Here is a 14,117-nt window from a genome sequence, read left to right as displayed (position 1 = left end):
TTGTTGTTTTATTGCATGTTTTAGCAGGGATTCCCATCACTTACATTTTAAGACTGAAAGACTGCAATAGCTTGAGGTAAAAATCTTGGTTTGTTTCCAAGTGTGACATCTTGGATGCCCTGGAGGTCAGCAGATACACATCACATTTCATTTTTGTGTGAACTATCCCTTTTAGACATAATTAAAATTGTGTTGAGCACATGCTAAACATACTCCAGTATGATGGAAATTATAGATTCTTTTTTCCATTTCTTATGATGTGGAGTTTACTGGGCGAGCGAGAGCACAAGATTTCAATAGTAAGGGCTAGTAATTATCCTGGTGCGTGATCTTTGTTTCACAGGCGTGTGTGTGTGTGTGTGTGTTTGCAGTGAAACGCGTCTGCTAGAGATCGTAGAGGCTGTATGTGATAAGTCTGACTTTGACTGCAACAGGCTGCTGGAGCAGATAGAGGACCAGGTGGAGACGTGGTGGTTTCACAGGTGCCTGTCTTCTTCTTCTGCTTGTTGTGATTTACAGTCATGTGCAGTCATTACATTTGGCTTGAGAAAGTGCAATTAAAGTTTCTTCTTCAGAGACTAAATTTGGACTGTATCTCCTCCAAGATTTTTCAAGCTACAACAATCACCTCGGGTCAGATGTTCAGACTAGTCTGTCTCGGGTTGCTTTATCTTTTCTAATTGATCGGACTTACAAATTTTGTTAAACAGACTATAAAAACTAAGAAAAGACCCATAGACTTTAATGTACGGGGTCAAAACTTTTGTACAGTAAGGCTTATAGAGTGTGTAAACTGTCTAGCAACATGCTAATCATGCTAGCCAAATGCTAACAATGTGTATAATTATAAATAAATGTTAACAATGTTAATCATGATTATAAAATATGCTAGAAACATGTTAGCTACATGCTAATCATGCTAGAATCATGCAAACAATCCAATGCCCTGCTAGTCTCTCTCAAGCCGTCTTCACAGTTTGTTCTCTAACTTTACTCATCTAGTTTTTTAGTCTTTCCCCTTTCCCTGTGCTTCATTGACACCGAAGCTTTTGATGACTGTGAACAAACATTGTGTAAGCTATATTTTGCTGGATGCTACATAATTAACAAAGAGAGACGTATCAAACAGGTTCTGTCCAGAGTGTAAGAACATATCCTGAGAGAACAAATTACAGTCTGTTTACTCTGAGTAAACTTCACTGCATTGATGATGTTAGCGAGAGATGTGTAAATTGTTGGTTGATATGCGAGACGTTGAAGGAGAATGTGTTGTGTGTGAGGTTACAGACAGCAGGAGGCTCCAGACCTGTTCGACTGGCTGTGCATTGAGGAGCTCAGACTGTGCTGCCCACCTGGACACTACGGGCCTGAATGTGCAGGTGATCTCACACACACACACACACACACACACACACACACACACACACAGCTGTACACACCAAGCCTACTGTGGAGCAGCTTTTAGCTAAGGTACTTGTCACACTGCTGATCTAGTAACAGATTTTACTGGTTGAAGCTGGTCAAAGTGGACAGGACAGATTTGGTTATGAAGTCACAGCTGACATTTTCCACATTCTAAAACTGCATGAAAACCATATACAGTCATGGCAGTGACCTAAGTTTGTGTTTTGCAAAGTTTGCTGCTTCAGTATTTGTCAATTAAATTTCCACATGTTTCTATGGTATACTGAGAAACAAAAAGAAGCATATCGTAAGTTTTAAAGGCTTTTATTGGCAAAGATATATAATGAGTCAATATTTACAGTGTTGACTCTTGTTATTCATGACCTCTACAGTTTGCTCTGGCTAGCTGATGTTAGCTTCTGGGCTAAATCCTGACTGATAGCCATCCATTCTTGCCTTAGTTCTTGGAGTTGGTCAGCTTTGTGGGCTGCTGGTTGTCCACTCGCCTTCTGAGGACTGACCACAGGTTCTCTATAGGATTGAGATCTGGGGAGTTGCCTGGCCACAGATAATACATTTCAGTGTAAGGGTCTTCGAGCCACTTCTTCATCATGCTTCATCATGCTGGAAAATGCACAGATCATCACCAAACTGCTCATGGATTGTTGGAAGAAGTTGCTCTTGCAGGATGTTTTAATACCATTCTTTATTCATGGCCGTGTTTTTGGGCAGAATTATGAGAGTTGAAAAGCACACATGGCTGGTCTCAGGATGCTTCACTGTTGGCATGTCACAGGACCACGGTAGCATTTGCCTTTTCTTTTCTCCAAACAATTGATTTTCCAGATGTCCCAAACAGTCGGAAGGGAGCTTCATCAGAGAAAATAACTTCGCACCAGTCTTCTGCTGTGCAATCCTTGTACTTCCTGCAGAATTTCAGTCTGTCCATGACGTTTTTCTTGGAGAGAAGTGGCTTCTTTGCTGCCCCTCTTGACACCAGGCCGTTATCCAAAAGTCTTGGTGCTTGCTGGACACTCTGGGACGTCCTGAAGACGTCTTCACTGCAGTCAAACCTCTCTCCATGAAGTTCTTGATGATCTGGTAAATGGTTCTTTCAGCTGCATTATTCTTTGTAGCAATTTCCTTGCATGTAAGGCCATTTTGATGCAAAGAGATGATGGCTACACATGTTTTTTTGGAGGTATTCATTGCTAACAAGAATACAATGATTGGAAGCACTTCTTCCCTCCATCAGTCTGCTCTTACAATCTATTTAGTATGATATTGACATGTAATTTTGTTCACTGATCTCTGGTCAAATGTTGTTTTCTGATATTGGCTCCCAAGCTAGGTAATTTGAGGATATCTGCCTTACAGCATTACAAATCATGCAATATTTGCTCATATACACCAAATCAGCTGATCAGCTCTTCCATATTTTTCACAGAAGCTGTGGATTTTTTAGGGATAGTTCACCCAAAAATGAAAATTTGCTGTTAATTTGCTTATCCTCAGGCCATCCAAGATGTAGGTTTTTTCTTTAGTAGAACATTTATGAAGACTTTTACTGAAACTGCGGTCCTTGGTGATTCATAAAATACAAGACAGTGGCTACTGGCACTTTGACAGTCAAAAAAAAAGCATATCTGGCAATGCAAAATAAATTCCTGTGACTCCTGACGATATATTGAGGTCTTATGAAGCAAAATGATCGTCTGTGCAAGACAGTTTGTTTCAAATGATTTGATTCAGTTCACTAGTTTGTTTAATCACACAATGACATCACGCATATGCAATTATATTATGAAAGCATCCAATAATGTTGTGAACCATGGATGTTTTAAATGTCTAAAGCATGTAAAGTGAACAAACTAGTCTTCATCAGCTCACCTTTTAACATAAACCATGAGAAACCATAAAAACCTTCGTTCAAGTGTTAGGTTCACACATGAGCATATCAGCGGCTCATCGGTCTTCGGTTCGGGTCAAACCGTTTGCTCAGTGACTGCTGGAGGAACTGGAGTGCTGAATGATTACAGAGAATAATGTTGTAAATAATGTTCAGTTTCTCACACAAACTGATTGTCAAGAGCCACGAGTGTAAAAAAATTTTTTATGTTGCTTGATATGATTTTTTTTTTTTGCTGATTTTAATATTGGACCACAGTTTCAGCTAAAACTCTTCTTTACTGTTGTACTGAAGAAGAAACAAAGTAATCTACATCTTGGATGGCCTGAGGGTGAGTAAATTAACAGCCAATAAAAATGTTGGGGTGAACGATCCTTTAGAGTTCATCCTTGCATCTGCCTGCCTGCTTGGTCTCCACACTCCGATTTCAGCAGAGAAGCTGATTCTGTGTGTGTGCAGAGTGTCCGTCTGGTGCTGGAGGAGTGTGTGGAGGTCTGGGCCGCTGTGAGGGTGAAGGCACACGTCTGGGAGATGGAGACTGTGTTTGTGACCCGGGATACTCGGGCGTCCTGTGTCAGGACTGTGCTGACGGATACTACAGAGAGAAGAGCTCCAACCACACACAGCCACCCTGCTCAGGTAACCGCTCTCAGGAGCCTACAGGAAACATGATGCTGAAACATCTGATCACTGGTGTCAATGTGTGATGTTGCATATTCCATAACTTTAATCCACTTTGACTAGAAGAAGACTCATATTCAACTGAAATGCAAGTTCAAAGAAGCATTGCGCAAATAAACAAAAAATGCATAGAAAGAGAGTTGTTGCAGAAGAATCAGTGCTAAAAATCTGCTGCAGAGATGCATTCGAAGAAGAAAGAAATGAATGTCATAAATGTTATTATTCCCAAGCGCTGAACCACAGTTGACCTGCTCAGTGAACATTATTCACATATGAAGATATTGACTGTATGTTCAAATGTCTGTCTGTTTTATGCAGCTTGCCATCATTCCTGTAAAAAGTGCACAGGTCCACAGGACAACAGATGTCTGGACTGTAAGCCTGGATGGATCCTTCACAGCAGCAAGTGTGTTGGTGAGCTCAAAAGCACTTCTCCAGAAATACAAACTCATTTGGAAAGTGGTTTGAACAAAATTCATATTTGTAAAAACTGATTTTTCCTACTCAGACTGATTTAGAGCAATCGGTAAAACATCTTTAATTAATGATTCACATTTATGTTGTTCCAAACTTCTGTGTGGAACACAAATGGAGATGTACGTCGGAAGGGCACACAAGCACACATGCAGTGATCAGAGGCTGTCAGGCTTCACATAGAACTATTATGAAGGACTGCATGATTTATCAGAATTATAGGGCTGCCCCGACTAAAGAGTTTTGATTCATTTAAGCCATTAGTTGACTAATGACATGTTTATTCAATTTAATGACATAATAAACTAGTGTTTTCTGAGACTGTGTCGGCTGCAAAGATGAATGTCGCGATACTGTCTCGCCGGCTCTGAAGTGCAGTGGATGCTCAGTTTTGTGACGTGTTCCAGTTCACAGAGAACGAGACGGCAAGAAATTCAGTCCGTTTGTTTTCTTTATTTTACAAAAGCTCAATGTTTCATTGATATTGTGAGTGTATACAAACTAACGTAGAACCTTTATGGTTTCTAATGATTGTATTATTGACCAAAAATGATGGTATATTTTAAGTTATTTCCAATGTTATTAGCACAAAAAATTGGATATCTAGGTAACATAAGATGTGAAGTTGCTCTTATTTTACATTTTTCACTTTCAAATCATAAGCCATACAGTGGGTATAGAAAATAATCAGCCCCCTTTAAAATATTCACATTTGGCTGCTTTACAATTTTTGTTGCAGCTGTATTTTATTGAGTGAAAGATAAAACACCAACATGTCAGAAAAAAAAACTGAATCACTGAGTAGGATCCCCCTCCTAAAAATGGCTTGTAAACTCAATCAGGTGCAGCTCATCACCTTTTCAACGGCACGCAAAGCCCTTTGACTTTGAAAGACACTGTCAAAAGATCTCTGGGATAAAGGTGTGGACAGGCACAAGTCAGGAGATGGAGACAAAAACATTTCAAAGGATTTATCAGTGCCTAGAATCACAGTAAGTGGAAGGTATTTAGTACAACACTGACCCTCCCTGGATCAGGACGTCGCTCCAAACTGATGAAAGAGCTGGAGGACACTGGTCAGAGAGAAGACCTAGAAGCTAACGGCAACATTTGTGACAGAGAGTGGTCATTGTGTGCATGTGATAATAATACCGTAAATCCTCCACAGTTGTGGCTTGTATGGGGGGGATGGAGAAAAAAAGCCTCTCCTCAAGAAAATCCACTTGAGCTTTGCCAAAATGCACCTTGAAGATTCTGAGGCAGAAGAGACTAAAATATTTGGATTCAACGCCAAATAATATGTCTGGTGGAAATCCAATCCAGTTTTGCATCCAGAAAACAGCATTCCTCCAGTAAAGTATGGAGGTGGTCATATGCTGTTCTGGGTAGAAGGATAGAAGGAAACATGGATGGGGAAAACTGAGGAAAATCTGCTGCTCTCTGCCAGAAAGGTGTCAATGAGAAGAAAGTTTACCTTCCAACTTTACAGCAAAACTGAGCACAAGGAAAAAAAAGGGAATGTCTTGCATGGATTAGTCGGAGCCTAGACTTAAACCCCACTGAAAATCTGTGGAATGAACTGAAGACTGAAGTCCACAAACATTCACCGTCAAATTGAACCTTCAGCAGAACTTCTAAAGCGGGCAAATACTGCAATGTCTAGATGTGCAAAGTTAGTAGAGACAATCCCAACAGACTGAAGGCTGAAAATGAAGCCAAATGTGCTTCAACAAAATTCTGACACAAGGGGGGGATCCTTTTACCAAATCGATTCTGTCAGTTATTTGACACGTTGATGTTGGATGTTATACGTAGCACTGAGTAAATACAGCTGGATAAAACAAAAACTGTCCGTCTTCACTACAGTCTGCAAAACTCAATACGATTATTTTAAAGGAGGCTGATTCTTTTCTAAACCCAATGATATTTGAGTGTTTAGATATCCTGTCTGAGATATTGTAATAATCTCATGGATCAGTCAGTAACGATCTCTCCATAACTTTCTGAAGACAGTCGGTTTCCTTCAAAAAATACAGTGATATAAAAACACCTGCACTGGGTTCCAACTTTGACATGTGCAGAGCTCATGTTTATTCAACGAAGTCAAAGCCTTTCCCAAAATCTATTTGTGGCGGTCAGTTTTGATATTCTGGCGGCCGCCACAAATAAATCAATGTATGAGAAACACAACAGAACTTACCTGCTTGAACTCTTTCATTTGATCTGGGTGTCAGTCTTTAAAGTGTTTTGTTATTTTGGTGTGTTTCCTCCTTTTGATGTCTTTATGAAGAGAGCGCATCTGCGCACCTTTCAGATACCGGTCACTCGGTACCACCAGTACTGAGACATTTGTATTATTTTTTTTTCTGACTTGTTACCGTAGTACCAGTTCTTTGGACAACACTAACCAGTGTAGCATAGCTTTTTATCACTGTGTGTGTGTGTGTTTACTGCAGATGTGGATGAATGCGGCACTGAATTAGCACGTTGTCCATCCAACACGTACTGCTTCAACACAGATGGCTCTTATGAGTGCAGAGGTCAGTCTCACGCTAATGCTCACAAATGCATGCTGTGTGTTTGAGTGTGTACTCAGAAAGCTGTGTGCAGGCTGTGATCAGGCGTGTGTGGGCTGTATGGGAAGTGGACCTGCTCGCTGTAAGAAGTGTGCTCGAGGTTTCAGACTCACCGGGGCAAAGTGTCTAGGTAAGTGTGTGTTTATGGACCATTTCTGGACAGCTTCCATGAACCTCAAATGTATCTCTCTGTCTTTGTCAGACATCGATGAGTGTTCAGAGAGAGCCATCGCCTGTCCTGGACTCAATGAAGCTTGTATAAATGAGGAGGGCTCATTCCGCTGCGAGTGTGCAGAGGGATTCATTCGACGGGACAGCATCTGTGTGGAGAATCTGCCACCGAGTGAGTAAACACATGATCAAGCCCAACGCTTCCACACTAAGAGTATGACAAAATGAGCTGAACAAAGCATGAAAATTGTTCAGTGTCACGATCACAAATCATTTCATTTCCATCAGCACCAGTACAATGTTCTGATGGATGGTAATATTAAATCAGTAGTTAAAATGATCGGTCTGTGATTATTTAATCTCATATAATTTCAAGTTGAGATAAACGTCAGTGATGCTTTGCCACAAGCAGGAACTGCAGGAGCAACTACAACAGACAGATGTGATTACCGTATTTTCCAGACTATAAGTCGCACTTTTTTTCATAGTTTGGCTGGTCCTGCGACTTATTTATCAAAATTAATTTGACATGAACCAAGAGAAATGAACCAAGGGAAAACATTACCGTCTCCAGCCGTGAGAGGGCGGAGACATAGAGCTCCCTCACTGAAGACAGAGAGCGCCCTCTCGCGGCTGGAGACGGTAATGTTTTCTCTTGGTTCTTGGTTCTAAATAAATGCGACTTATAGTCCAGTGCAACTTATATATGTTTTTTTTTTCTCTCATCATGATGTATTTTTGGACTGATGCGACTTATACTTAGGTCCGACTTATTTATCAAAATTAATTTGACATGAACTTATAGTCCGAAAAATATGGTATATATATTCATATATATATATATATATATGTGCCTGGTGAAATGTGCTGCTCCGCTTTCTGGTGGCCGGTGCTTCCCGTGTGCTCTCCGTGCTCTTCGGTGCCAGTTAAGGTGAAAGTGGGTGTCCTGACGTGCTCCAAAGTGGGTGGGCTGTCGGTCACTCGCTGCTTTCTGTGAAGAGATGAGACAGGGATTAGACCAGTGTTGCATTCGGTTCGAGACCGTTGTTTGATTGCAGCGTGTGCTCCTCAAGAGTGTGCAGGCTGATGGGGAGCAGCTGTGACCGATCAGCCGGTGACCAGGACGTGCAGGTGTTTTCTGTTGGTTGCCAGGGCAACGCTGAGTCCTCTGGGAGTGCTCGTCACAATATATATATATATATGTATGTACCAGATCAGGCTTCACCTGCAGAAGGAGTCCAACTGTGATCTTTCATTAACTCTGCTGCCGCTGCTGTCTCCCTGGTGGCCTTCCTCAGTCGTTTATGTTCCAACCCAAGCTACTTTAAGAAGTAGTGCACAGATGTAGCTGGGAAGCCGCGAGAGCCAGCTTCAATAGGGAACAAGACTGCATTTCATCCTTTAGTAGAAGCATCATCAATCATATAGTGATACTTGGCTTTCTTCAGCTCGTCCTTCTGGTGCACATTGAGCACAACTACCAAGATTGTGCTCCTGGACAGAAGTGTGGTCATGGCCCCTTTTGGGGTCAACAACAGTCAGAAGCTTGATACAAAATAGGTGGCAGGGTACTGTCATTTCTTCTAAACTTGGGAACCTTGTGTCCCTGTCTTAGGAAACTGACTCCTCTGAGCAGTGGTACCTGATGTTGACTGTCTCCGTCCATTCGGCAATTTCAACAACCTTGCCATTTTCTCATCTGTAGTGGCCTTCTTTCAGTGCCTTGGGGAAAATGCTATTAAAGGTCCCGTTCTTTGTGATCACATGTTTTAAACTTTAGTTAGTGTGTAATGTTGTTAGAGTATAAATAATATCTGTAAAATTCTAAAGCTCAAAATGCAATGCCAAGCGAGATATTTTATTTAACAGAATTCGCCTACAATTAACGACCGGTTTGGACTACATCCCTCTAGTTCCTGCAGTAATGACGTCACTAAAACAGTTTTTTGACTAAACTCCGCTCACATGAATTCACAAACGGGGGGCGTGGTCTTGTTGCGTTCAGACGGAAAAGAAGGAAGAGTTGTGTTTGTCTCCATGTTGTTGAAACGCTGTTATTTTCATCTCGGAGTCCAATCACCTTTGTGTGGGCTTCCCAGGGACGCTGTACTTGGAGATTAATGGTTACAATTTATGTTTAACTCGGTTCCCGAAAATTATAATCCATATGTAAAACTATGTGCAGCACATTTTGCTGAGGACAGCTTCCTCAATCTTAATCAGTTTAATGCCGGATTCGCACAAAGATGATTCTTGAAAGAAGGAGCAGTTCCCTCTTTGTCTGGAGAATGTATTGTTTATGGACCACAACCGGTAAGTGTATTTTATCATTTTTGTTGGTGCGTTTAACAGTTTCTGTTACTTATTACACAAAGGGGAACACTGTTTAGCTTTGTTAACTAGATGTTAGGGCTGTGCAAATAAATCAAATGCGATTTTCATGCGCATCTCGTCAGTAAAAACGCTCCTGTGATTATAAGTACATCTCCAGCACATGCTCCTGCACACTTGCTTCTCAAAACTAGTCCCAAAACTAGTCCAATCATGTTTCCAGGAGGGCAGCGTGTGCTCAGCTGCTGTCAAATCACAACACAGGAACCGCTGGCCCAATCAGAACTTGTTACGTATTTCTGAAGGAGGGACTTCATAGAACAAGGAAGACATCAGCCCGTTTTTTTGACAGTGAAAACAGCGGAAAAATACTGTTTTTTTTTTACACGAGAAACATGAACACATGTTATATTGCACACTATAAACACAATCAAAGCTTCAAAAAAGCGTGAAAAACAGGACCTTTAAAATGTGTTTCATGGTGCACAGGGCTACTTCACAATGATGGCAGGATGGATCCTTGTCTTTGCTTCAGACCTTTAGGTTGTTTAGAGTTGGTAATATGTCAGCTACTGAACGCATGTGGAAGGTCAGTTTGCCCTGGCCAGTAGTCCAGAGTTCCTTCCTGGACAAACGCTCCAGCACCTGATCCCACTGCACCCCCTGCTCTTGATAGAAGAATCAAACTGCTCTTAGAAGCCGACTTCTTCTGCAGCCTTCTGGACCCTCTGCACCACTAGTGTCCCCCAACGTTTGGCATCAGCCTTACTCCAACTCGTTTTGTGGTTTCCCAGGCGTCTTTGGCAGATCATGCTGATGATTTCATTTCCCTCACTGCCTCCTCGGGGTTCTGCTTTCTGTCACACTCGACAGTTTCTCATCCGTAGACAGTAGCAGTGTTTTTTGGGTGAAGTGACATTACAATTCATAAATGTCATTAAGGTTTTATTAAATTGTAATAAAATCAAATGATTGACCTTGACAAACAGTCCCATGGGTTTTTCTTTGCATGTTGGATAAATCACATGACTTTGGTCACCACGTGACTTTGATTTGACAAATGTTTTCAAATATTACAGATGTCAAGCAGTTTGGAAAATCAGTGAAGTGATTTTGACAAACCACTTATTATTACCCTTGATCAGTATTTATGATGTCAGAACAGTTGAATCACCTTGACATTTTTACTGTATGCATCACAAAAATTAATTTTAATAAAAAAATATATAGTCAATGTATTTTTGAATTGCATTTTTTAAGCATGACATCATTGACCCATTGATCATGCATCAGTGTGAATGTTGAGTATGTAGGTTAGTTGGCACTCATTTAGTGTACTCACACCAGTATAGGAATGTCATCATACACGAGTAAAGCATCAGTTACACACCTTCATTCAGCACTGCTAAAAATCTTGTGTTCCTGTGTCAGTCAGGAAGTGAAAAACAGAGGAACGAGTAGGAAACTGTCCATTATATATTTTGACACAGAGTACTTGAAGGAAGCTTTTAATTTTCCTTTCTCAATAGGGTAATTTATGTCCATTTTAATGCCGCCACAGTCTTAGAAACTATGTGTGTTCACCCAGAGAGACATTCTGTGTAACCTCGTCTGTTTGTGTCCTCACAGCGGGGCCAGAGAAGGGCTTGTTTGATGACATGACGGATGACGAGGTGCTCGTGCTCCAGCAGATGTTCTTCGGCGTGGTGATCTGTGCTCTCGCTACTCTAGCTGCCAAAGGAGACATGGTCTTCACCGCCATCTTCATCGGAGGAGTGGCTGCCATGGCAGGATACTGGATCTCAGAGAAGGGTGACCGCGTGCTGGACGGCTTTCTTAAAGGACGCTAATGAACCGGACGCTGAGAGACTTCAACAGGGTGATGCCACTGAAACATGAAGCTATGGGTTTGGTGACCTCCATGGATCTGGGAATGCATGTCAATCAGGGACGTTTAGCACTGGGCCGGAGTGGCAGCAGCAACACTGCTGTTTAAAGCTCTGTGGATGATGATGATGATGATGATGATCGGCTCATTTATAACACTGTGTTTCAACAGTTCAGCTGCTGCTGTATTTAGGAGACTCACACAGTTAGTAGTGGAAATGCTTGGCCAAACCCAAAGAGACATACTGTACACAGCCCATTCAGTCAGAGGTACTGTACATACTGGTATGGACATGTTGGCATTATGCACATTTATACATGGATACTCTGTTCATTATTTCCTAATCTGTCTAAATGCATAAAACAATTTATTTGAAAGATTTCGGAAGTGACACAAAGGACGCTCCGAAAGTCATGTTGTTTGGGCGTGAATGCATGAATGCAGAGCTGTCACAGAAGACGTCTCTCAAACCAGGGCTGTGTGTGAAAGTAGGGTCTTGAATACGTATGGCAAATCAATTTCAACAGGGTCCCCACACTCTTTGATCAGTGCATTTCCATTAACACTGGATAAGGGTTTCTTTTTTTATATTAGTTTGGGAGCTCTGTCTGCCTAGCACAACTAGAAAATGTATATTGGTAATAGAGATGTCCGTGACTTATAAGATTTTATTCAATATCATGACCAGGAATGCACTGATGCAAATTTTTCTAGGTTTTCTCTGGCTGTGGGACCCCTGTTTTAAATATGCAACCGGTAGAATACAGTAATGAATGTGATTCACTGTCTCACTGAGTGTACTTTACCTGCAGATTCAACATGTGTGGCCTTCCAGTCATTTGTTTCACTGAAGTTTTTGGTTTCAGCACAGGTAGCTTTAATGCATTGATAATATCATGTCTGCATGCTTTACCTTCTTCTTTAGATGAAAATGTGTAAATGTGTCATCTATTTATTTTGTTTGTCATATTTATTATGTCCAATGTGAATATGCCCTATAACGACAGACAGAGACGTGGGCAAGATTTCTGCCAGCCTTAATGTGAATTATGTTTTGAGTTGTCTTGTCACCTGTTGGTAGCATGGAGGACATTATAATTTCATTAAAAACCCATTTAAATAACCTGCATTGCTCATTTACAACCTGTGACACGGGACTGTACAACTCTTTTGTATGCACAGTTTGGCATTATGAACTCCACGCTTGAATTATGAATGTTTTCTTAAAGGTTCATTAAAATGTAATAAGCTTCTCATGCTCTGAAACCATTCTCCAGTTTCAACAAAGCTGTTTTTAAAGTCTTCCTCTGACCCCGTTTCACATCCAGTCAATTTCAGATGGATGAAATTAAGTCCTGTCCAAAATAATTACTCCTCTTTAAAATCTCAGAAAATATTACAAGAGGGTCTCAAATCAATGCCATTTCACACCAAACCAAATCCAAAGCACAAAATACAAAATATATTCATTTATTTTTTAAACAACTTAAACATGTTTTCTTAAACCTATTACATTTCGAACCGAACATCTCATGTTTTCAGCTGAGTTCACTGGTACACTGATTCACATTGCACACTGCAGACATTATGATTTATTAAAACATCCTGGAGTGCAACTAAAGTCAGATTCCTAATTGCCCCTGGTTCCTCTTCAGGAACTCGAGCTGCGTCGAGAATGAATGGAGAACGCGTCCAAGGTGAAGTCTCTGAATAACGTGTATAATCAGTCCAATGGAAGGGTGAGACGTCATAGGCGGGCGAAGCCGGTAATTAGCCTTGTGTCTTCAGCAAGCGCTCTGTGTGTGTGTCAGTCGCTGTCTGTGTGTGAGTCTTATTAAGTGTCGTTTGTCCACTGATAAACTCCGTTATCAAAGCTTCAATCAAGAGAAGTTTTGGGCAAGAGCAGGCAGCGTTCATGCTGTGTGTTTTCCCTGCCAAAAAAAAAAAAAAAAAGGTAGGGACACACGCAGCTCATGTGTTGTCTGCTTGAGAGTGAAGCGCGCAGTGTCAGCTCTCGAGGGAGTTGATGGCTGCGATGCGAACCTTTGCTTCACTCTCAGAAGGCTCTCTTTGAGAGAGCTTTCACTGGTGTTTCTCGCAGTGCCAGCCCCACTTTCGCCGAGACGGAGCGGTGGTTGATTTGCTTGAAGTAATGTAAGACGGGCAAGTCCCTATCTTCTTTCTTAGCCACCAGATCCGGCGCCTGCTCTTGGTGATCGGAAGCCCACGTTTGCGGTACTTTCTCCCCGATGAGAGGGCGCAACTTGCTGTCTGTCTTTCTCTGAGGAGATTGATGTGGAAAGGCGTCGATGAGCTCACCAGTTGCACAAGCACAAGTCACACAAGCATATTATGCCTAAAATTTACATAAGCAGCATTAATGAAGAGTGGAGCTCGCGCAGTCAGATCTCGGGGGGCTTGATTGTGCTTTTGTCTCTGTTAAGCGCTCCGCTCTCGCCGGGCACGCTCCGAGGAGTGTGTCTGTGCATGCGATCTTGCAGTTGCGGTCGCATTGTTGCTGAGGCTCTGCAGTGACCGCGATCATGGGAATCGCACATGATCTGGCGAATGGGTTGGAGACGTCTCATCCTATCTCCACCCATGTTCACAAGATCTAGAACTCGTTCCCGAGGCTTGGAAACCAGCGCTGCTGTTTCCTCGTCCTCGGTGGCAGAGCTCGCTG

At 41.8% G+C, this 14,117-nt stretch overlaps 1 protein-coding gene across 1 annotated transcript in view; it reads left to right on the top strand.

Annotated features, from left to right (window-relative positions):
* The window catches only part of LOC113107782 (cysteine-rich with EGF-like domain protein 1), a 20,676-nt gene extending 8,121 nt beyond the window's left edge, over nucleotides 1-12,555 (top strand). Inside the window, exons 4-11 of the mRNA XM_026270494.1 lie at nucleotides 372-482; nucleotides 1,288-1,379; nucleotides 3,773-3,952; nucleotides 4,313-4,408; nucleotides 6,925-7,008; nucleotides 7,079-7,174; nucleotides 7,247-7,387; nucleotides 11,176-12,555. Coding sequence (XP_026126279.1) covers nucleotides 372-482; nucleotides 1,288-1,379; nucleotides 3,773-3,952; nucleotides 4,313-4,408; nucleotides 6,925-7,008; nucleotides 7,079-7,174; nucleotides 7,247-7,387; nucleotides 11,176-11,396 — 1,021 coding nt within the window. The 3' untranslated portion in view covers nucleotides 11,397-12,555. The remainder of the gene's footprint in view (nucleotides 1-371; nucleotides 483-1,287; nucleotides 1,380-3,772; nucleotides 3,953-4,312; nucleotides 4,409-6,924; nucleotides 7,009-7,078; nucleotides 7,175-7,246; nucleotides 7,388-11,175) is intronic.
* The last annotated feature ends 1,562 nt before the right edge of the window (nucleotides 12,556-14,117 follow it).

The sequence above is a fragment of the Carassius auratus genome, chromosome 8 (assembly GCF_003368295.1).
Source record: "Carassius auratus strain Wakin chromosome 8, ASM336829v1, whole genome shotgun sequence".
NCBI lineage: Eukaryota > Metazoa > Chordata > Actinopteri > Cypriniformes > Cyprinidae > Carassius > Carassius auratus.
This window is presented reverse-complemented; position numbering and strand designations above follow the sequence as displayed.